This window comes from Gouania willdenowi, chromosome 4, assembly GCF_900634775.1.
Source record: "Gouania willdenowi chromosome 4, fGouWil2.1, whole genome shotgun sequence".
Classification (NCBI taxonomy): domain Eukaryota; kingdom Metazoa; phylum Chordata; class Actinopteri; order Blenniiformes; family Gobiesocidae; genus Gouania; species Gouania willdenowi.
In genome coordinates, this window is record NC_041047.1 from 27,878,741 (window position 1) to 27,904,701 (window position 25,961).

General features: G+C 37.2%; 1 protein-coding gene across 14 annotated transcripts in view; it reads right to left on the reverse strand.

Moving 5' to 3' along the window:
• celf5a (cugbp, Elav-like family member 5a) overlaps positions 1–25,961 on the reverse strand; it is a 295,578-nt gene that overhangs the window by 68,886 nt on the left and 200,731 nt on the right. For 10 of the 14 annotated variants that reach the window (XM_028443420.1, XM_028443422.1, XM_028443419.1 and 7 more), the window contains exon 4: positions 4,604–4,732. In XM_028443420.1, coding sequence (XP_028299221.1) covers positions 4,604–4,732 — 129 coding nt within the window. The remainder of the gene's footprint in view (positions 1–4,603; positions 4,733–25,961) is intronic. The other 4 variants (XM_028443423.1, XM_028443418.1, XM_028443410.1 and 1 more) reach the window with 1 other exon arrangement.

Consider the following 25,961-nt stretch of genomic DNA (forward strand, 5'->3'; position numbering starts at 1 on the left):
TAAGTCCGGAATCTGTTATTCTACACTACAACAGCACTTCACTGAGGAGGATTTTGTCAGCGGATTCAGTCACCATCAGCCTCCTTAAAAGTGGAGCTGTTCCATTACTTTTTCTCTGGAAAAATTTGATCGCACCACCGAAGAGGTGAGGCTCATAAACGGCATGCTAAAGCTAATAAGCGACTAATTAATGATTAAAGGTAGGGTAGGTGATTTTCAAAAGCTAGCATGATTTTGAATGTAGCCTCCCCGACGGCTCCGCCTTTACCTCCCTCGCCCCTCCCCTCTGTGCTCCGTCTCACTCACATGCCTGCGCACAGCTGCTGCAGAAGCAGACCTCAGCTCATCGCTTGCATTGTGTAGAAACTTCGTCATAGCACAATCAAAAAACACGCACTTCCCTTTTTTTTGAGGCAGTGTGCTGGATCAAAAAGGTCCAAAGATGCTAAGAAAAAAGGTCCGCACAACTGCGTGGTTAGCTCCCAGTTTCAGTTTTAATTTACACCAAAAAACTATGATGGTTCAGTGTAAATTAAAACTGAAATTGGGAGCTACCCACGCAGTTGTGCGGACCTTTTTTCTTAGCATCTTAGAAACTTCATTATCTCGCGCCTCATTCAGCAGTAAGTAAACACTAAACTTTACCATTATATATGTTAAAAAACGTGACTAAAAACTCTGTTTTAACTCTGTCAGCGGTGACGCGCTTTCAGTGTGAGCTTTTCTTTGTTCCTTTTTCAGAGTACATAAGATCTTAATTTCTGTCAGGACATGAAGAGAATTTCAACCAAAAACTTAAAAAGTGTATCTGGAGAAAATCGCCTACCCTAGCTTTAAATATGCTCAGATATCAGAATTAAATGAATGGAGTCTATATGCAAGATGGCATAAAGGTAGAATTAAGTAGAATTTAATGGGCATGAATGTAAAATTAATTAGTTTCTTCAATATTGAATAATTCTTAAAACCCATTCTGTTGATCAATCTGGCTCATCAGATTGTAATTAGATTACTTCCATGGGCACAAACTAATCAAAACAACCCAAACCTCACTATGATATGAATAGAAAACAGCAAGAACTTTTAAATTTCAACTTTCACAGACTTTAAGCTTTACACATTATTGAAATTACCATTACAACTGTGTGTTTTTTAAGTACATTATCCTTTGATTAAACGTGAATGATGAGTCTAAAAATGCAAAAACGACATTGCACTTATTGCACATTGCAATATTCCATTTATTTCTTTTTTAATCGCACAAATAATAACACTTTATATTAGGGAACACCTATTAACCATTAGTTAGCTGCTAATTTGCCTTAGCAACATATTGGCTCTTAATTGGTTAATATTAAGCACTTATTAATGCCTTATTAGGTAATTATTAATGCCTTAGTCTCACAGTCCAAACAAGGTTGAGATCGTAATTCATATACAACAACTTCCTCACTTACAATTAATAAGTAGTAATTCCAAGGTTAGTTAATGGCCTACTGGTTGTATAATAAGGCCATGCATAATAAGGCTAATTAACAGTCAATATGTTACTAATGTACATGCTCATAAGCAACTAATAACTGGTTAATAGGCGTTCCCTAATATAAATATATACAACTTTTCTCTTTTTTCCTTTACCTGCAGTCTGTCTATAAGTCTTTCTCCTTGGCAGCGTTGCACTTGGGTTGCAGTACAATCAGTGACTTTGAGTTTTACATTTCTTTGCCTTAATAATGGGTTGTGTTTGGATCCTTCATATTGTGTTATTTATGTATCTACAGTATATATCGTCTGCTCCACAAATGCTGCTGTATGGAATCTAAGTCAAAGTCACAGCTCTGCACACTTCAGAATTCATCCTGCTACCACTGCAGTCCTGTCATCACTAAACACCAGTGACCCAGTTCCTTTGGCAGACATGCATGCTTATGTCACTGTGCTGCTGCAACCGCGCTTGACGGATGATGTGGTATGCTTCAGGTTATGCATCCTTCATTCTTTCTGTAGAAAGTTTTTTTTTTTTTTCTGTTTTGGCACAAGATAATCTTGCTGTTATCTTTTTAGTGAAAAAGAGCGATTTTTATGTGATTAAATGGATTAAAGGAGATTAATTTTTCATAACTGTCATAAGTCTGGCATGCGTGTTCCCTTTAGTTAGCCTGATGATAGCAGTATTTACTTACTCAGACACTTTGTTTGCCTCTATGCAACAAAGAAGCTGCAAAATAAACTAATCTTATGTTTGAATGAACCCAAGACATTTTATATCCTAAACATGCCATGTACATAAACAAAAAACGATGCCATAAAACCGTTTGTCAAAAATAAGCTGGTTAATATTTGACTGAAGGGGTTAAAAAGACTAAAAAGAAACAACTTAACTGTGCTAACATTATGAAAAAAAAACTTTCTCTAATAATAAAAACTGCAACTAAATCAAATCGTGACGTATTTTGCATTTCAATAATGTAGCTTACACTACATAATTCACGTACACACACACACAAAAAAAAAAAATCACTTCCCATAACCCTGACTCTTTTGAGCAGCCATAAACTTTTCTTAGCTTTGCCCTCACGGCTTACAGCGGGGGCACTCAAAATTGTTTTGACATCCATCATTTTGTTCTCCTCTTCAAAAACCACTGCGGTTTCTGAATGCGCCGACTAGAAATCCTTTTAAATAAAATTCCACAACAATTTCCATAAGCGGTGGATGGGGAATTGGTTTCTAGAGACATGAAAAACCAGTACTCCCTTTGCTCTTTTCAGGGTGACAGAGTAAACTCATGTCTGTCAAAGTTCTGGCTATCTCAAAAAAAAAAAAAAAAAAAACACAGACTCAAAACTAGCAGTGCAACACATGGGAGAGAAATGCTTCAGGATGAATCTGCGGTTACCGATTTAAACATTGCAAACATGAGCCGACGGAAAAAAAAAAAAAAGTGTTTAGGAAGAAAAATACAAAAAATATGTATTAACCCTTGTGTACTCTTTTAAATATACACCTTGTGTACACAGTTTGTCTCATAAAAGTGCAATACAAATTTACTCCATTATTTTCTTTTTTTTTTTTTTTTTTTAACTTCCACCGCGTTAGATATTTTATAAAATATATTATATTTTTCAAACCCTTTTTATGTTTGTATGGACTTTTTATCATGATTTTGATGAAAATATTACAGTCTTCAATTGTTAGCAGAATTGAATTTAATGCATTGTTATTTTGTATATTTTGCAAGATAAGAAATCCAGGCCTTCACTCAAATTTCCCTAAAATTTTATGAAATGGTCTCTGGTTGGTAGGGGGGTCATTACACCTAAAACTTATAGTCCCCTTTATTCTGAAGGTATAGGTCTATTTGGTAATAATTAAAAAAGCATTAAGATGTGTCATAATTACAGTATACAAAAAAATATGTGGTTACAATGGGAGTCAATGGGGTACATTTGGTCACAAGGTTACTAAGTGTCAGTATGATGCATACTGTATCTCCTATTCTATACACTTTCAATACACAGGACTTTGGAATCAAGCAAATAAAAATGAAAAAAACAATAGTGGCAAAATGTCACACAGCTCGCCTAGAAATTACCAGAATAATGAGAGGCAAACAAATAAAAACACCCAAAATGTCACTTCTGGGGGTTAATCAAATAAAGAAAAAAGAAACATCATCGCTTGTAGAATAAAAGCAGACAAATGTCAATACTGATTTCTAGGCAGTTATATTTGTTTACTGGTATTCCATGAGAACACAAAAACTTGAGATAAATAAAAAGACTTGATGTCCTATTAATTTTATTTCAGACACACCAACTTTACTCTGCAAGGATTGGGTCAATAAAACAAGTTCGGATGAACTACAGCTGGGCCCACGAAATGTCTCCGTGCCAAATAGCACGTACCACGTTACCTAGAATTCAGTCAAATGACTCGGTTTTAGAGTAAAAAAAGGTCTCAGGGAGGGTCTTGACATCCGCTCATAGAACATCCATGTCAAATTACAGCCCGATTCAACAAGCATTAACAGAGGAGTAGTCGTTTGAAAAATAGGGCCCCCGTGGCACATACAAAGTAATGGACCCTATTCATATATTGGTATATGTCAATGATTCGGTACCACCAACTGTCGCAATATTTGACTCACATATAAATCAAAAAAAAAGGGCATAATCATAATCTATGTTGAATTACCTTCAGACAACTATGTTAGCGTAAATTTGGAAATTTCTGTAAATGAGGGGTAGGCCCTTGGGCCCCATTTAAAAAAAAGGGCTCCAAGCATCTCATCATATTCATAGAGTGGCATTTTGAGTCCGGTAGCCCGGCCTAAAACTGCAGATAAACTCACCGGCTAACACTCCCTACCTAATGACATGCTGCCATCTCTCACAGAAACTCACATGTTAAGTAAGATGTTTTATGAAATAATGTTCGATCACATGTGGTTATATCAGTACCTGTGTTTCATGAAATTTTCACAACTAAAAACAGGCTAATTCTGACAACAAAAGTGATTACATGTCCTAAACAGGCACTCGAGTAGAGAAACATGGCATCACGTTTGTCTTAATGTTGACAATTGCATCTCTACTTTTACCTTTACTGTTTCCATCAGGCCCTCTTAGAACCGTGCACTCCTCAATGACTCCGTAGGGTTCGAATAGGCGGTAAACATCCTCCTCGGTCTGTTGTTTGTTCAGCATCCCAACAAACAGTTTCCTGTCTTCTGGAACAAAGAAAGACACAAAAAGATGGATTACAAATTTGACCTCAATTACGAAAGCAGTTTGAGAGAAAAGAGTTCATAAAGAAAAAAATGTCAGCAACAACAATCTGAAAACAAAAGCCAATATCAGTGGCGTTGGTCCTTTGTAAGCACCAGAGGCTCCAGGTGGCTGTAGCCTCCCACACATACACACAAACACACATACACACACACCACATGGTCCACTCAAGTCCTCTCCATCCTCCTCTCCATTCATTTCATCTTTCTCTCGCTGATTCTACAATTTCACCCTCATTCTTTCCTCCCTCCTTGCAGTTTTCTCTTTATCTCCCTCTCTTACTGTACTAATTGCTGCTGATACAGTGTTTTTTGTGTGGCAAGAGAAATTTTTCAGCGTGAACAATAGTGCGTCTCTCCAGCAAGCAACACGGCTTGGAGACATGCAATGAATAACGCTGACTTTTTAATAGATAGCCTGTATGCTATTGAGTTCTGTTAAATGCTCTGGGATCTGATCCTTACCTTGACCTGACATGCTGTGTTTACTGATGTACTCTGGCCTTGTATGATTAATGCTACTGTGCAGCATGGCTCTGCTGGCAGCACGAGCACTAAAACCTTCTCTTTATACAGATTGTTTCTCCAACTGTGACCCATGGAGTCAGTGCGCAGAGACAGAGTAAGAGGCAGGACTAGCGGTGGCTGCTGAGAGAAGGTTGAGAACAACATAAATCGTAGCCAAAGGTAGCGCCCACTGTCAGGGTGACCTGTAATGGCTACTGTCGGTGTGCGCTGTTGTTGTCGTTCCTTGACCCAGACAAAAAGCCGCTACTAAGATTCTGCAGTAGGCATGGCAGAGATGGCACGGGCAACATGGCACCCAGTGAGGATTTTAGCACTCAGCGCCATCAATGATGCACCTCTAAAATAATCACCCGTGTCAGAGCATTGTCTAGGGAGGGGCGTCCCCGTTGCTGTCTCCTTATTGCAAGTGGCAGGATCAGAGGCTATGTATCAAAATGGAAGTGATGCAATGTGACATCTGTCAGGGTGGATTGGAGAGCATTTATCTGCAAAAAAAAAAAAAAAAAAAAGGAAAGCCCTGAACTGGAAAACGAAAGGCCAAGATGGTCCTTCTTTTGCTGGAGGGAGAATATAAATTCTGTGTCTGGATCGGTGAGATGAGTCAAGGATGAGCGGGGGATGGGGCTGGACAGCAGAAATCTCCCTGAATGTCGCCAGATTACATTTCACATACTGTTTTACAGAGCTGCAGATGGACACGTTAGACACTCACATGTAATCACTGTGCTCCCTACTTTAGGTGTAGTATATTTGACCGTCATTAACGTGGTAAGCACTTAAATCTTCCTGGTACGGAGGCCCCGCCCACTGAAGTCAAACAAACACTGGCAAGAAAATAAATGAGGTAATGCAAAACAAAGGTGTGCTTTTAGACAGTGTGAAAACTGGAGTTAAAGGTATAGTTTTGCAGCGTTTTGCTGTTTGCTGAACGTTTGTTCTCGTCGGCTACAGTATAAAGGTGCTCAGAGGTGACGTCTGCCCCCCTGTGTGCACTGCGTACAACTTCACAGCAGAGTGTCACATGGAAACATACCGTTTGTATCGACCTTAGTCCATACGATGTCCGCAAAAAATAATGCATTAAAAAAAATTGACGAAACACACGTCGTACGCTCAGAACTGAACATATGAGCGGTTGATAAATGAGAATAAGAATGAAAACAAATTTACCAATATAACAATTATTATTTCTGTTTTTTTTCATTGTTTTGAAAGCTTTTGTCTTCGGGTCTTTATATTTTGGACTGTGGTTGCCTCTCTACTAGCATCACTATGTGCAACCGACTTTTGAGTGGACGGAGCATTCACTATTTCCATGCTGTTATGGGAAGCATAATGTTCAAATGTCATCGCGCCCCTTCGCATTCTTGAAACTTCTTTACTTGATTTGAAATCATAACACTTTTAAACATTTTTTTTTTACTTTGTGCAATTTTGTGCCATGAAATGTCATTACATTCCTAATAATTAGCCAAAAGACGTATGAAATGTTTGTAAGAAAATAGCAAGAAGTTTGCCATCTCTAGACTAAAGAAAAGTAATAGGCTGCTCTCTTGTTTTTGAACAAAACAATATTTATGTGAAAAAGATTTACCGGTCACTAGCACTTATCTACATAATAGGTTTACAGTAAGACACCCTGGAGGAATATTTCCCCGTGCCTTTTGCATTACGTCTGATAAATATTCATCTGAGATCCACAAAGGATGTGACAGGAAGCCAACACATCCAATACTGCATCACTTTTATTTTCATAGCTTTTAGTGTGTGCACGCGTGTGTGTGTGAGAAAGAGATGAAGTGCGTGTGTGGAATGTAAATGTAGAAAACAAGCTAACAACAGACCATGGAGGAGAATCTGTGCAACCGTCCATGGAGCATCAGGCACTGGCTGCTCTTTACTGAACTGCTCCTTGGGGACCTCAGGTCTAGTGATAATCGTCGATAGAAATATGATCTCAATTAACTGCAGCACAGACACTGCAAACACATATAACCAGAGAGCAAAAGCGGACAAAGTGAAATCATTAAAGGAAGTTCCCCATAGCTCTGGTGGTAGAGGGGCCGTCTTCTGCTCGAGAGGTTGGTGGTTAGATTCCATGGCTATAGAAATCCAAGTGTCAAGGTGTGCTTGATAAAACAAAGGTAAGTTGTTCCCAATAGTAGATTAGCTTTGTCCCATCACTGTGTGAATGTAAAAAGAAAAAAATGGTGGTAATTAACAGAGGTGAAAGTAACGGATTACAAGTACTCATGATACTGTAATTGAGTTGTTTTTATTGCTACTTTCTAAATCAGTATATTTACTTGTACTTAAGTATGTTTTAAAAGAAGTAAAGTATTTTGTTACATTTCTACACCCAACAGAGTAAATATATCGTCATAGCCGACCAACCAGAATAAAGGTAATGCATGGCGCCAAAACAACATTGAATCCTGGTTATTTTCAAAATGTTAGAGTCCATAAATTTAGCTTTTTTTTTTAATTTTGATTTATTGGTGTTATTTTATTTTGAAAAAGAATTGTTCATTTTGACAAACCTTTAATTTTATACAGATGCCTTTGTGGAAAATAAATTAATATATATCTTCCTTCTTTACATGAGATGTTTACTGTATGCAAGGGAACTGTGTCAAGATTTATTAGCAAAAATAAACATGGAGGGGTGTGAAAGTAACTAGTAACTTTTACTTTGAGTACTATTTAATTGAGCTACTTTTAATTACACTTTAGTATGTTATGAATGACTTACTTGTACTTATACTTGAATACAATTTCAGTCAAGTAACAGTAGGATATTTCAGTACTTTACACTTCTGGTAATTAAAGTGCTAAATATATCATATCCATTTCTCACAGCAAGGACAAAACTTTTCAGCTTTCCAATTCTAACCAAAACAAGGTAAATATATTCAAGCCTCTCAGCATTTAGGTCGCTTTGATCTGCATTCATGCTACTAATGCATCTTGAAACCGTGATAAGTGTTCTTAATTTTGCAATGGCAAAGATTACAATTATAATTTCATTTAGCAGACACTTTTATCCATAGAGACATACAACAGCAACAGCTAGGGTTAAGGGTAACACTTTACTTGCTGACATTACGCTTTCATTATCTGTCATTAGCATGAATAAGGTGTCACAAAGACTGTCAATAGGTGTCTTTTGCTAAATTATGGCACCTTTGGAGCTATGTCAGCATTTTTTGGGTTAGATGGAGGGATCTAGTGGGGTTAGGGTTAAGATTAGGGTAACGAACGACACTTAATGACAGCCTTCATGACACTTGATTCATGCTGATGGCAGGCGTCATGTCATAACAAGAAGACATAGTCATCAACATCCCCCGCTAGATTGGTTGTCATTATAACTCATAACCTTTTCCTAAATGTCCTAATTCTAAGAACTTAGATGTATGCATAAGAAAATATTATCACATCAGAATATAAAATTACTAACTATCTTAAACGGTTTCTAAGAAGAGCTGTCCCCTTTGAAGATACCTCGAACAGAGTAAAGAAAAACAGAACAAGGGCAATAACTCCGGAAAAAAAATAATTGCGCGCTTCTCATTTTCGAACTCCATCAAGGTATTGATACCATGAAGCCACACACCAAATTTGGTTATCCTATCCTAAACGATTTCTAAGAAAAGCTGTCCCCTTTGAAGATACCTCGAACAGAGTCCAAAAAACAGAACAAGGGCAATAACTCCGGAAAAAAAAATAATTGCGCGCTTCTCATTTTTGAACTTCATCAAGGTATTGATACCATGAAGCCACACACCAAATTTGGTTATCCTATCCTATCCTATCCACCCATGAATTGAATTCTGCCTAAAAAAAAAAAAAAAGCCATTTATTACCTTTCAAACAATGACGAATGACACAAACTGCTGCATTGACAATTACTTTTCTATTTACAGTTAATAGTATACACATTGGTATTTACATTAACATTCGTTCAGATTTTCTTTCATGTTTTAATGGCTTCATGGTCATGGAAAAACCAAGCAGCCCATCCAAGGTGTTGTTTTTGAAATATTTTAAAATATTCTAAATTGTAATTTGATTACAACAATCAATGACATTGACGTATGAAACACAGCTATCAGATCTTACATGATCTGAAAATTTATAATTCATACAGTCAGTCAAATATTACAAAGAATCACAAATAATTCATAAATAAATAATAATATTGTTATGTTTTTATCGTAGAGTAGCAAAGGTTCCTTGTATTTCTTAGATGACATTGTAAGGGTATTATCCTATAGGCAATTTTGCGGTATTTAAAATGACAGTTATTATCTAAACAAATCAGGGTTCCAATAACAAGTAACACGTCCACTGTGAAAATGGAGCTCCCACGCTGGCATTAGGATACTTTTCCATCTGACAAATGAAAAATAGTAAAAGCAGCTTCACTGTGACGCACCACTGGTGTCCCTGAATTAACCCTTCCACCATGTTTAATTTACTCTATGTCACTAAACGTATGCTTGTTAGAATAAATGCATTGGGAATTAAACTCCAGAACAATGAATTGACAGTGAGCTTCCTGTTTATGCAGCCATGGTAAAGATTTCCAGGTCCAATTGAAGCTGTTCTAATCAATAAAGCTTTCCCCATGTAACATGTTGGCAGGCTTTGTGTGAACCTCCACAAGATTTGGTTGCGCTGAAGCAAATTAAATCAGCAATATTCGTCCGCTCAATTTTCGTGCTGCAGTTTGAGCACAACAATGTGAGCATGACAAACTCAATCAATGAAATTCCTTTTTAATGCGCATTATGAAAAACTCCTGCTAGTTAATAGTGTTAACATTAACCGCTAAAAACTTTTCAAGGATCTCCTTTTCACAAAGCAGCGTTAAACTGTCAGCGGCACAGTCCAGCAAAGACCAGAGTTATTACCAGTGTGCGGTATGATTATACTGCAGACTGCTGAGGGTTTTGACAGTGAGCTAAGATTTATTTAATAGTAATAAGGCAGAGAAGGAGTTTTGGAAGCAACAAGAGAAAGTAGATGGAGAGAGGTGGAGAAGAAAAAGCAGGAGCGGGAAAGAGTGAAAGTGTAGGATAGGAAAACAATGTTGCCTCACTGTAAGCAGCTGTGCACACAGTCCTGCATCCTTTGATAAGCCGGTATAAATGAAAGATGTACTGCATTGAGATCGGTAAATTATTGGTTGGAGCAGACTGGGGAGGGGGGGGCATGAGGAAATGTGTGTGACAGGTGGAAGCAAAGCATGCTCGCAGCTTTTGGTTCCCCCTGGTTTTCAAATTTCCTTTGCGTGTATCATTCTCAATTGTTGTACCAGCAAGGGAGCGGGAATAGAGGTGAGATATTGTGACAGCGTGATAGAGGAAAAAGTACTTGTCAGGAGGATAGGGAAGTTGCTATGACAACTGCTTATACAGCCAGCTGTCAGTCATGTTTCATTGGAGTTTGGAGAGGAAGAGATGGATGAAGGGAGGAGAGGAGCTGGTATAGGAGGGCTTGGAAAAGGGTCATTTCTCCATCTGTCTGTGGAGCCGGAGTGTAAATTTGACTGTCAGGCTCAGCAGATAAGGACAAATTATGAACAATATTAGCGAGCTGATAAAAGGGAACAATAATGAATGGATAAATATATTAAAACCAAATGAGATAGCATCCAGTCACAGAGGGCTCTGAGGAGCCATCCAGGTTTTCTCATTTGGAAGTGGAAGATAAGGGCTGCACAGCTGCTGTGCAGGGGAAGGATCAGAGCTAGCTAGCGTTGCAGACTTCGTCAAATAAAAGATTCAAAATCACTTTGTAGAAGGAATACCAAAAATTGTGGCTTCCTTTCGCTCCCCTCCCTTTGCAAGCCTATTATACTTCTCCAATGAGCAGGATGCCACACAATAACAGTGTCAGCATGTGTTCAAGCATGAAAAACACAGACAGAATGGAATGAAATTAATTAACCCTAAGAGATCACAGTGCTTAGCCAGTGGAATTTAATCCAATTCATTACATATTTGGATCTAACTAGGGTTATGCTTGCATTAATGAGACAGTGTATATGTATGAGTGCGTGTGTGTGTTGTGCGTACATTCTTGTATGTGTGTTTACAGCAGTGGTAAATGTGTATTCTGTCTTGCATAGGTTTGCTCAGGGTATTTTTTCCCCAGTCTGTGTAACTTTAAGATCAGTGTTGGTGGCCAAATAAGGAGGGAGTCTGTGGTTTGGCACAGCCTAAGGCGGCTGTAAAACCTCTGCCAAATTAACTACTGATTAATAAACCAGTAATGTGCTACATTATCACCAGAGTGGACGATAATACATTTGTCATGACGTTGGAGTTACTTCAGTCAGTAAACAGTTGGTTTTATCTGCACACCTTGACGCTAAAAAGAAATGTGTGTTGATAAAATGGGTTTGCTATGAGTCAATGATCTGCTCTGTGTGTTTGCATTGTATCTGCAGCTGCCTTTTGAAGTTTGCATGCTCGCCCACCGAGCTGACAGCACAAACCGTAGGGCCTTACTGTACCCGCAGTAATGAGGTAGCCTATTAGTGCAGTTTCCTGCACAACTTCAGAGATGTTGCTTGGAAACAGCGTTGCAGAAAAAGAAAACCCAACAAACAAAAAAAATACTGTCGTCTGTAGCTTTTAACTAAAGTAATCAACCGGGATCCGTGATATGTAAAATTTGACCTCTGTTGACAGGTGCTATTACGGTAATTATACAGAAATCACAACTACAGATCATGATCAATGAAACCACATTTACACTTAGGGTACTTTGAGGTTTATTTTGTCACTTTGACCAACACCAGGGAAGTCAAATACTTTTATTTGCTATTTGACTTGTTTGAAACCAGCATTTCTGCTCACATACACACACAGAGCAAGACTTTAGTAGGAATACAGCATTGTACGCACAGTAAAATGTGATCACAATCTAACAAATTATACCTGCAATGAGCTAGTTCCCCCACTGCTGTATGATGCACTGCATAGTAAGAGTGTGACAATATATCACGATACAGCAATATATCACAATATTTTTTTTGCACGTCCGATTATCGATATGCTCTCGCTAAGTATCAATTTTTTAAAAAATTTAAACAAATTTTTTTTTCAAAACCTTTTCTGCTTTTTTACTAAAAAGTGCAGGTAGGTCGTCACAGAAATTTTGTCACTGTTTGTTGACGAAACCAATATATTGTTTACTGGAATATTACACTATAATGGTGTCACTGGTAAGAAAAACCCTATTTTTTGTTTACAGAAAGTACTATTGGAGATACTTATCGTTTTCATTGGTATGTTGACACTTATTTACAGAAATGCTGCACTAAAATAGTGTCACTGTTCATAGGACACTTTTTCAATTTATTGTCTTTCAGAGATATATATATTATGATATATATGATATTATGTCATAGATTATCGTAGATTGATTTCTGACCAACATATTGATAATCGCAGTATCGTCATATCGTGAGCTTTGTATCACGTATCGTATCGTATCACATCGTGAGGTACCCAGAGGTTCCCGCCGCTACTGCATAGTCTGCACATAATACACACTAACACTGTGTACTTCTTTTTTTTTTTTTTTACAAAAATCAAGACATTTGAAATATGGCTGTTTAACAACTTTTGAATAATAATAATAATAATAAAAAAAAAAAAAGAATTATGAAACGTGGGTTGATTAAAGGAAAATCAGTCAGCCATCCAAGCAAATAAAAGCCCAAAAGTGTAAAACACACATTGTTAACAATGTAATATGCTTCAGTCACAACAGAAAAATACACAGTATTACCTCCTAAAATCAAATTAAACATGCATATTTTACAGTCTCACACACTGATCATTTGAACTAATAGTACAACGTTAAAAAGCCACATGCACTGAAACATATACAGAAGGTGTATTTATTAAGCAGAGCTGTAAAGTGTACTGATATGTCATATTAAAGTAGAAGTACTGGTACTTGATTGAAATTGTACTCAGGTACAAGTAAGTCATACATAAAATACTCAAGTACAAGTAAAAAGTAGCTCAATTAAATAGTACTCAAAGTAAGACTTTACTTGAAGTTTTATACATAAGGCTGACATTACACTGTCATTATTATGACATGACACCTTATTAGCATGAATAAGGTGTCATGAAGGCTGTCATTAAGTGTCGTTCTTTATGCTAAACCTTCATTATTCCAAACCCTAACCCTAACCAGGGTTTGGGTCAATTACAATTGTAATAACGTATTTGATAATAATTACAATTATGGCGTAATTAGAACTGTAATTTTAAAAATCTGTTGCTGTTGTAATTGTAATGAAATTGCAATTGAGTTTAGATATTTGACTTTGTAATTGTAATTGCCATGAATATTCTATGAAAATGTTCAATTATAATTTAATGCAATACTGGGGAACCATGTTACAGTTCTATGTACAGTTCTACACATATGTAGTTAATTGTTAAAATATGTTTCATATCAAGCTTTTCCACATTTTACCATTTAAAATAAAATAAAATGAGGGGTATACTGACACAAAAAAAGGCTCAGATTCCCACACCTAAAATATTTAAACCTATATTTTCATTCATTTGGAGGCAGAACAAGGTAAATAATAGGTAGGAAAGACATAAGATGATCGATATTTGTTTTTAGTGTATTTTACAGCTGATGTAGAACCTGTTATCATAAGAGATGCTAACAGTAAGCTAACACAAGAGGAAGGTTAACTTTTATTACGTTATTTATTTCAGGCTCAGTTAAAACGAGGATAAAAAATAACAGTAATTTAATTGTAACTGGAAACAATGCTGGTAATTTTGATTGTAATTGAATTAAAATTGAACATGGGTAATTGAAAACAAAATTGTAACATGAAAAAATGTAACTGACCCCAACCCTGACCCTAACCCTAACCCATAACCCCACTAGATCCCTCCACCTAACCCAAAAAAATGCCAACATAGCTCCAAAGGTGTCATAATTTAGCGAAAGGTTGATTGTTGTCTGGTCATTTCATTTATTGTAGTTTCCACAATTGTCCGTTCTCATCATTTAAACAAAACATAATCATGTACATAGTAATGGTTGGGTGTAGAAATGTACCTAATTACTTCTTTAAAACGAACTTAGGTACAAGTAAAATGACTGATTTTGTAATATACTAAAAAAAGTACAAGTACCCATAAAATCAGTGTGCACGATCATGGCCCAAAATGATCATGATTATCCATCTTCTTAGGAAACGTCCGGGGCTAACTATTGCTAACAATTACAGCGTATAAAGAAAAGTTAAGAAACATTAGGCTTAGGCCTACAGGGTTGGGCAAGAACACAGTCGCTGAAGCGTTGCTCGCTTGTTATTAAGGTATCTTAATGAAGCCTTAATCATGTGTTTCGCCCCCTGGTGGTGGCTCACTACTGTGGTTGAGAAGTGCCTGGTTCTATGCATGCAGAGCCGCATTTTAAATGGTAAAAACTGTGATCACGATTACAAGTGATTAATTGTTGCAGCCCTAGTTTGAATCCCATTACTTTCACCTCTGTTAATATGTGAATCTTGCAGCATCAGGAGGGGGGGAAAAAACATTGTACGAACAGACGTGACTACAGTGAGTGGAGGTACTGTTTGCATCATAAGCTCTATAGCATTTAATCAGGCCATGAGCTCAAGATCAAACTACAGCGCGTTCTGCACAGCGGCTCACAGGAAGGAGAGCTCGTGCACTCGCACACACCGACAGTGTCGATCCATCCTCAAAAAGGATTTGGTGAACAGTGATCATGAATTCATTCTGCGCCGCTGGAACAATGATGGATATTATTTGACACCTCACCTCACACATCTGTGCTCGCTCGCCCTCACATGAAAAAAAAAAAAAAAATCCCACAAAATGCACATGCAGCACAAGCCCGACTATGTATACGTCACTCAATGGTCTCCAAAGACCTAACACATTTTATGCATCGGTGCGATCTAATGGCTGCACTGTTTACTACGGCTGGCTTTGGGGATTTCAGCAACATCTCGGCCCAACTCGAGGCACTGATCGCACAATTAAAGACTTCTGACTTGGCGTTACCTCCTCTAAACGCCTCATGTAAAACATTAAACGTATGTAAGCGCAACTGTCTGCGTGTATGTGCGCTCATCGCTTGGCCCACAGCTTACACTCCCACCTTATAAGACGAAACAGCTGAAAGGAGAAGAATAGGAGAATAAATTGCATAAAATATTTCATCTCCACCATATACGTCGCTGCAAATTTACACTCGATATGATAACAAATGTGAAATATTACTCACAGCTTTGTGTCGACTTCAGTGCATTACAACTGCAGTCATAAATCCTGAAAATGCTGTGCAACGTGCATACGTGGCTACTGTATATAAACATTTACAATACAGTGGTGCTATTTATATTGTCTCCTTCATAATGCCATCTGAAGGGCATTTTGGCATCCGTTATGTTATGGATTTTCCTCCCCCACATATTCCCCCATCCCATTTATTGCCATTATTCTTTCCTGTCCAGATTGTGCTTCCATTCAGTAGAACGGGGCTTTTACCTTTGGCAGTATTTAACACAGCGCTAGCCTGTTTCTAATTATTTTCTCATCGCTCCACTGACACTGATTTCATGAGGGTAACATTAGACACACCCCCCTTGGCCAGCCCCTTTAACCAGCCCCCCACCCTCCCTTCTCCTCTTTCACACTTTTGTGCTATTTTTTCCTTGCTTAATCTCGCAACACAGCCATTCTCAGTCATTCTCAGCTCTCGGAAAAGAGTTTTCTCTGCTCTGATCCCTGTCGCTGTTTACGTCGGTATTTCTCTGTTTTTTTTTTCATATGATTGTTTGTGTTCAGGGTCAAATACTTAAAATTGTTCCATCTTCAGAGGAATGGAGGAAATACCCTTTGGCAGCAGTCGACAAAGTTATTTACACAATAAGCCAAAATGACACAATAGGACAATGACATGCTGCCCCACTATATCCTGTGCCTTCACAGTCTCACTTTATAACATAACATATAAAATTATGAAGCAAAAAAAAAAAAAACCCTCAAAAATAATATGCATCTATGCATTCTATAGAGCAAACACGGGCGGCCCGGGGACCACATGCGGCCCTCGATTTAAATTTGTGCGGCATCCAAACGCTATGACAAAATGACAATAAAAACAATGTTTTAGAAAAATACACAAAATTATTCCCAAAATATTCAAAATGACAAAAGACTGCACAAAAAGACAACAAAAATACACACATTTACTCCAAAACTCAGAAGACAAAAACAAAAGAAAAATAAACAAATCAAGAACCAAAAGAATACACAAAAAGACTGGTAACATACAAAACAACAACAATACACAATACACAGAATGACAAAAAAATATACAGAAATACACAAAACTACTTCAAAAACATGCAAATTACCAACGAATGCAAATAATGACTCCAATAATATACAAAACAACACAAATGAGAAAAAAATATCCAAAATAACAACGAAAAAAAAGACTGAACCTGTAATCGTTCACTGTATTAATCTTCAGATTGGTCCTTATGCTAATGCTGAGATGATATTCCCATATTGTGGCCCTCGTATCAGACAAATCACATTTTCGTGGCCCCAATTGTGATCAAAGTTACCCATCCCTGCTGTAGAGAAATGGGCAGGAAAGAGAAAGTGCAGAAATGAAAAAGGTAGAAGATGAATGAAGGGATGAGAGAAAGAGAAAGAGAAAGACAGATGGAGGGGGAGAGCTGAATGAGAGGAAAGCTGAGGTGATACTGAGCTGAGGGGCCAAAGCCCAATTCCAGCTCAGGCGAGCGTGAGCTGTACCCGAGCACGGTCTATCTCTCTGAAGCTTTGTCTGCAGGAGCCACTGAGCTGGCAGATGACTCTGCTGCACATGGACAAAAGAGGCTTACAGTCCAGCCTGCATGTCAGCTTTCCCCCCAGTCAGAGGTGTGAGAGCTGAAAGGTGCACTCGAGCACTCACCTGAGTAGACCCACTGAGCCGTGGTGAAAGTATATTCAGATTTATTTTTCTCTATTTCTTTGAAAATTTCTCTGTCAGTAAATTAGAGAGACAGAATTTCCCCCAACAGAAGGACATTTTGGAAAACGCTACCTGAGGTAAAGTGGAAAATGTGTAAATAATCACAAACTGTACCCTCCGTTCTTTGGTTATTCTGTTTTAAACCAAATCAAAATAAGAAATGAACAGTGTGGTTTATTTAGTTTTACAGACTAAAATATAAACAGAATTACAGAAAACATCAAAAACCACAATCAGTGTTTTTCTGTTTTAAAATTACATCTTCTGTTTGTGTGATATTGGATATTTACGGGGAAACCTCGGATGAGAGCTTAATGTTTTAAATCACACAGAGCGGACCCACAGATGGCCAGTAGGGCCGAGAACCAAAAGTGGCGTCTGTCGTGGCAGTTTTCTCTGTGCCGTGTCCAAAATTGTCCTACAGTGTCCCAAATTGTCTCAGAGTCCAATATTGTCCCACATTGCCCAGAATGTCCCAAATTGTCCTACATTGTCCCAGAGTGTCCACATTGCCCAGAATGTCCCACATTGTCCCAAATTGTCCCAGAGTGTCCTACATTGTCTCACATTGCCCAGAATGTCCCAAATGACCTACATTGGTTCCAAAATTGTCCCGCTGCACTTTTTGTTGTGCTGCGGCGGAAAGGAAACTGCCGTGGCAGAAGCCGTTTTTGGTTCTCGTTGTCTCTCTTCTGCTGCGTTTTGATAAAAATGATCTCATAATCATGTTGTCCAACTCACACCGATGGCAAAGTAATTTGTGAATGGATGACGTTTTGTTGAAGAGTTACTGATGCTGAAAGTTCGAATCTGTGAATATCGTGCCAACTTAACCGAACAGTGTTACGGTTCAAATAGTATCCAAATAAACTGGTGACTATCGACTGGCGTGAGGAACAATAGATGTTCCCATTTGACACTTTTGCAAGAACAATTACACAGCTTGTTGGAGGGCAGTAAAAAATATTTATTTTGCATGTTATACAATTGCTAGCCACTAATGACAACCGTCAACACACAAGAAAGTTGATCACAAGAAACAAGGAGCACCAGTAGATTAATTACACCGTCTCTGGTTCCTTTAATCACATATATTGTGCATGTTTTACGTAAAATAATTTTTTTGTTTTGATTAATTTATGTATTAATGACATGTTAATTCACCGGTTCATCAGTAGTGATATAATGCGTTGCTCCTCTTTTTGTCGGGGAGAAAACGTCTGCCCCCATCTGTGGGTCCTTCTGTGTGGTATGCTTAAAACATGAAGCTCTCATCCTAGTTCGCCTCAAAATATCCAAATACCACACAAACAGAAGATTTAAATCTAAAACAGAAAAATGCAACTTGTCTGTGTTTTTTTTTTTTTTTTAATTTTTCAGCAATTCTGATTTGGTTTTCAGTTAGTAAAACAACATAACCCCATTGTTAATTTGTTATTTTGATTTGGTTTTAAAATGGAAAAACCAAAGAATTCCTTCGTAGCTGGAGTGGATCCCTGATGGGAGGCAAGATGCTCGACTTGGATCGTTTTCCGCTCTTTTCTGTCGTGTGCTTTTTGAATGTGTGCTTCATAGTGCTAATGCGGCTGCCAGGGGAGAGCCTAACCCTGTCAGTCACTGTGACAGCCAGCCTCTCTTATCTGCTCTATTGGTGCTGCTGCTATTTAATTAGGCCAGAAGGTCAATCAGCATCATTTAGAGCACGTGATTGTACTGAAGGTTTTTCATATTCCTGGACAGCCACTTTACCTGTGTGTAACACTGTCTGAGAAGCGTATCCCTTGTTTTTTTAATCTCTGCTCACGTAAACAACGACAGCACAAACAAACAAGCTACTGCAGGTTGTTCTGAAGGTGCAACATCAGCCATTACTATGACTCCAATTTGTCCCATCTCCATCATTTCGATTAATCAGGTGTTATTTTGTAGAAAAAAAACACATTTCGTATTGTGTTTATGTATTCATTTTTTTGTTTTTTACATCCATCTACAGCACATTTCAATTTTGTTGTGAAAACTATTATGACAAGCTTTTCCAGCGGCAAATAAATTGGCTCCTTCTTCTCTTACCAGTATGATGCACATTGTCTAAAGTGGAGAAGCTCAACGACATTACCGGGATATGCATGTTGCATATTTAAAATGAATAAAATCGAGTGTAAGCAGGCGGACACATTTTCACAACAGCAAACACGCATTTGCATGTGTCTGCATTTATGATAAGACGGACCCCCCCACTTGGTTACCAACCAGTTCTGAGTGCCACCCATTCCCTCATTCCCAGTCTTTGCTGACAGCTCACATTTGTTTTCATTTCCATGGCACTTTGCTTAGTATCTAATGAAATCTAACATCCATATATCGAGCAAACCATTAAGCAGGAAAGGAGGCAGGATTCCTGTCGGTTACATTTACTCTATTCTGTCATGTCTCAAATGTATTGGCTTTGTTTATTGTCAGCAGGTTATCTTAACCTAGAGATGCCACATATATATATATATATATATAAATATATATACACATATATATATTCATATATATACAAGTATTGATATATCCCACTCAAGTAGAAGTACTGTTACTTGATTGAAATTGTATTCAAATACAAGTACAAGTAAGTCATATATAAAATAATCTATTATAAGTAAAAAGTAGATCAATTAAAAATACTCAATGTAAAAGTTACTCGTAACTTTCAGCCTCAGTGTTTATTTGTGGTAATAAATCTTGCCACAGATTCCCATGCATACAGTAAACATCTCATGTATAAACTTTAAAAGGAATAAATTTAATATTGCACAATTAGATCATAATTCATTCTCCACAAAGGCATCTGTATAAAATAATAGGTTTGTCAAAATGTACAATTAATTTTTAAATAAAATAACATCAATGAATTAAATTCAAAATTTTAAAAAAATGATCAAGCTCCAAGTATAGCTACCGGCAATCAATGCTGTTTTGCTGCGGTGCATTATGTTCAATCTGATTGGTCGGCTATGATGTGATGCATTTGATTGTTGTCTGGTCATTTGATTTTCTGTTGTTTCACAATGTACGTTGTTAATTTTAAAACAAAAACAAAAAAAATAATTTAATGGTTGGGTGTAAAAATGTAACTAATTACTACTCGTTTTAAAACATATTTAAGTACAAGTAAAATGACTGATTTAGAACAATAGTCAAAAGAGTACAAGTACACAAAAGCAACTCAATTACAGTAACGTGAGTACTTGTAATCCATAACTTTCACCTCTCTCTCTCTATATATATATATAGTATATATACACACACATACTATAAGTTCTGCTACAAAACAAATGCTTTTCTTCCTCAACACAACCCCATTGTAATAATTGGTGAATTTTCTAGCCATTCCCTTCTTTGTCCTTTAATCCTTAGCATGCAAAGAAAAGCATTGCAAAGTCCATTCCATCAGTCAAATACACCTCTGACCTAGGAGGGCCGTACTTTAGTTTCCAAATTGCATGAAGAACGTCACCCTCTGCATCATTTAAAATGATGAATATGTGAAGGTGAGGACATTTGAATCCGTCAAAGTAGGGCTAATAGCATTAGACCTTAAAAAGGCTACGTTTCTTTCAGAGGCTTATATTAAACTCTCAGGCAGATGGCATTTTCTTCCAGCTCTGTCTTTTCTTAGCTCCCTCGCTCTAACAAAACTTACAGTAGGCATTTTAATTCTGCCTGACCTTTACTGATCTCGTCAAGGCAATTTTCCCTGTTGCTTCAGGCCAAAACAAATGAAATTTGAATTTCAGCAAAGAATATTTTAAGATGATCCTTCTCCAGCCACAGAGTTTTCAACTATTTTGCAGTTAAAGGTCTGTCCACAGAAGGAATGGATTTTCTTTCCTCGTCCTTCGCCCGTGGGACAGTGGGATGCTTTACAGCACGCTATCAGCATGCAAGGGAGAGGGCACGACAGGAGAGAGACGGTGATCATGAGCACATGGCACGCATGCACACAGACAAAGCTGGCACACAAATATGAACGTGCTGCAACTTCAGGAAAACTGAGCACCTTGCAGAGGGCTTTGTGTGGAAGGATAAAAAATAGCCATGTCGGCACATAGCACATAAAAGTTTAGAGGTAAGGGGAAAGCTAAAGGTTTTTTTTGTTTTTTTGTCTAAAGTGGGTGATAAAAAATGCATGGAGGGGAGAGGGGGACAGGAGCTGTCTATTTAGAAGCTCCTGTGGCGCTTTACAGTCTTTATTAAGGGGCTTTCAATAACATCGGTGCTTCTCTGATTTAACACATACCCATAACCAATGACGCACGTATTTAGGATAACCACCAGTTTAAACATTCATACAGGAAGAACAAAAAGGGTTTCTTTTTTTTGTAGTTTTTTGTGCATTTCTGCAATGTTTGTGCGTATTTGTGTTGGTGTTTTGCATATTATTTCTTATGTTTTGTGTGTTTTTTCAGTCATTTTGTGCATTTTTGTTGTCGTTTTGCATAATTTATTCTCATTTTGTGTATTTATATTCTGATTTTGTGTATTTATATTCTAGATTTTGTGCATTTCTGTTGTTGTTTTGTATATTTCCTGTTTATTTTGTGTAATTTTGTAGTCATCTTGTGTGTTTTTGAAATAATTAATTTTTTTTGTTGTTGTTTTTGTGTGTTTTTGGAGCATTTTGGAATATTGTAGTTGTCTTGGGAAGATAACTGGAAAAATACAAAAAATTACTATGAAATTATACAAAATTTTAGAAAATTACACCAAATGATAATGAAAATATACAAAAAACAATAAAAATAAACAACATTTTACTTTGGGGGCCAAACAAAATTAGTCCAAGTCCAGGAGCTGCATGTGGCCCCTGGGCCACAAGTTGCTCATGTCTGCGTTAGTTAAATGTAAAAACCATGTAGCTGTGATGAAACATGAAACATGAAAGATGATGAAAATATGACATAATGTGTCAAAAACAATAATTCATTCTAACTTGGTTCCTTTACACCATTATTTTCAAACTCGCAGCTCAAAACATAAAAAAAAAGCCTAAGAAACAACATTTTATCCACTTGTGTGCAAGAGTGAGACATGTCTTCGCAAACCAATTAATAAGGAATATAAATCTGTGGCACAACCATCAAACAAAGAGAAATCTGAAAAGTCTAACTATGTTTCTTCAAGCAAAAACCTATGTGCAAAAGTGTGCCTGCAACAAACACATCATTTCATTGATTGTGAAAGCTGTAAGCTGTCAATCTTCAGCCGGGTGTTGGTTATAATCAAAGAGACATTATTCTGCTTCCATTCTCCCAGACAACCTTCACAAGGCTCCTTAATCACACACTCTAGGGGTGATGTAAGGATAGAGAAACACTGGCAATTAGACACCTGCTGAACAATTCAATTAATTTCAACCACTCAAATCACCACGTAGAAAAGCACAAAGACTAATCTGACTCACCAGCAACATATACACACAATATTGGGAGTATCATCTGTGTACTCTTTGTTCTTTGGTTATTCGTCTTAAAGCCAAATCAAAATGACAAATAAATAGTGTGGTTAATTTGTTTTAACTGACAATAAAATCAAAACAGAAATACAGAAAAATCCAAAACCAAACAATTAGCGTTTTTTCTGTTTAGAATTAATCTGGTTCCGTTTGTGTGATATTTGGATGTTTACGGGGAAAACCAGGATGAGAGCTTCATGTTTTAAGCTCACCACACAGAACGACGACAGACTTGTAGCATGTTGTCCACCTCACACTGATGGCAGAGGTGGAAGTCATGTGCTGAGGACGTTTCATTAAAAAGTTATTGATGCTGGAAGTCCAAATCTGTGAATATTGTGCCAACTTTACCGTAGCTGGTGACTGGGTGGACTTTTTTTTATTTTTTATTAATTTATTCAGTTTATTTCCAACATGGTTACATTCACTTTTTTTTTTTACATTTTTTTTTTTTTTTTTTTTTTTGTACATGCCGAAAAAGGAGACGAGAGAAGCAGTCACATTACTGGTGAATTGAAACATTATTAATACATAAATAAATAAAAACCAAAAAAATTGATGTTACATTTAAAACATGCACATGGTATGTGATTTAAGGAACCAGATGTGGTGTAATGAGTCTACTGGTGCTCCTTGTTTCTGGTGATCAACGTCCGTCAGTGTTGACGGCTGTCGTTAGTGGCTCGTGGTATTATAACGTGCAAAAAATTATATTTTTACTGCCCTCAGAAAAGCTTTAATTGTTTTTGCAACAGTATCAAATGGTAGAAGTTCATCAAACATATATTGTTCCTCACACCAGCCTCACAGTCAATAGTCAGTCACCAGTTTATTTGGATACTAATTGGAGTGGAACACCACATAAAAAAACAAAAATGTGAGCAGCTTTTTACAAGTTAAAACATTCACAGACTGAATGAAAACATGAGCAGGACCAGAAAACTGCTGAAATAAATCCTAAACAGTCCTATTGTGTGTGGAGACGAGGTGCAACAGACTTCAGTTCTTGCTTTAATTTCCCCGTAAATATCTAAATATCTCACAAACAGAACAAGTTTAAAAAAAAAAACAGAAAATCGATGTTTATCTGGTTTTTCTGTTTTTGTTTTAAATCAGTAAAACAAAATAACCAGACTATTTATTTGTTATTTTGATTTGGTTTTAAAATGGAATAACCAAAGAACGAAGGGTACATGATTTTGAACAATGTGGTTATTTTGTTTTACTGACTTAAAACCAACACAGAATTACAAGAAAATGAAAACCAGACAAGGAGCGTTTTTCTGTTTTTAAAATCAAATCTTGGACCCACAGACGGGGGGCGGACGTTTACTCCTGGAAAAAAGTCACATTAACTGATTGAACTGCTGAATTAAAATGGTATTATACATAAATAAATCAAAACAAAAAATGATGTTACGTAAAACATGCACATGATACTACAGTATGTGATTAAAGAAACCAGAGGTGGTTTAATGAATCTACTGGTGTTCCTCGTTTCTTGTGATCAACTTCCGTGTGTGTTGACGGCTAGCGGTATAATAACGTGCAAAAAAATATATATATTTTACTGCCCTCAAAAAAGCTGTGTAATTGTTTTTGCAAAGGTGTCAAATGGTAGAAGTTTAGAAGTTCTTACATCTATTGTTCCTCACACCAGCCTCACTGTCGATAGTCAGTCACCAAGTTGTTTGGATACTACTTGGACCGTAACACTGTTTGCTCTGACAAAATGTGACATGCTGAAGCTCTTGCTCTAATTTCCCCATAAATATCCAAATATCTCACAAACAGAACAAGATTTTGCCATTAATATTTTCCTTTTAAAACAGAAAAAAAAACTGCTTTTGTATTTCTGTTTTGGTTTTTTCCAAAGTACATGACCCCGAGGTGTACTCTCATCTGACGTTAACGGCTATGCTAATGGCAGTTCGGCATGACAAGATTGCTGCTGCCAACTGTGCATCCGAAACGTGTCCTTTTCGCTTTAGCTGGTGTTGGGCACAGAACCTCCTCACGGATATTTATTACCAAATTGGTAATAGAGAAAACAAATAAAGAAGGCTTTTTTTCGTTTTTTTCATTTGATTTGAAATGAATAATGAGTGTTTTTTTTTGTTTTTCATGTTTTTGTTACATAATGAAAAATGAATGAACGCAATGATACACGGATTTAACCACACCGTTTATTTGTTATTTTGATTTGGTTTTAAAAGCAAATAACCAAAGAATGAAACGTACACTGATTCATCTTGTGCACCTTAAAGATTAGGTTTTATGTTTTTTTTTTTTACTGCTTGCTTCATCAAACTAATCACACCAGATTCATTTCATACAGAATGTTCATAGACGCTTGGTCGTCAGTCCTATCCATGCCCAAGGTATCACCGCAGTATTATGTGATACGTCTTTGTATGTCAGGACATGCTTGTCAGGCGACGCAGAGTTGTGTTAAGCTTGACTATAATTTCCGTCTTCTCCGTGCTCCGGCAGCAGATTATCCATCGCGCCACCTGTACGAGATGGTTTGTGTCTTTAGCGAAAGACTGTCAGAAGTCAGACGCGACACACGTCTGCTTTTCAAATATCATTTGTGGCAAAGCAGTGTGAAGGATTATCTGAAATTACTTCAGTTAATTCATCATTTTAAAGGGCAGCTGCTTTGCTGCTGATTAGTTATTGTACACACTTGTCAATTAGGAACCTCGGGAGAGTTCGTCCCATGGGAGCCAAAGCCGACATCCAGAATAAACACAGAGGAGAAGAAAGGAAAAAAAAAACAGACAGGTGGGAACAGAGGGAGATATAAAAAAGCAAAAGCAAGAATGAATACTGTTGGAGCGTTTACATGCACGACCTGACCTGAGCTTAATAGAAGAAATCTAAGAGGTTTGTGTCTCTGCAAAAATCCAGAACAGACCTCAAGTTACAAAAAAAAAAAAAAAAAAAAAAAAAAAAAAAAAATCAAGCCATTTCATATTTTTCTGTTTATTTGTGGAGGTGGAGGCTATGTAGCCAAGGTGGTAATAGATGTTGTGAATTAGAAAAATCAATGTGTGAGCCTTT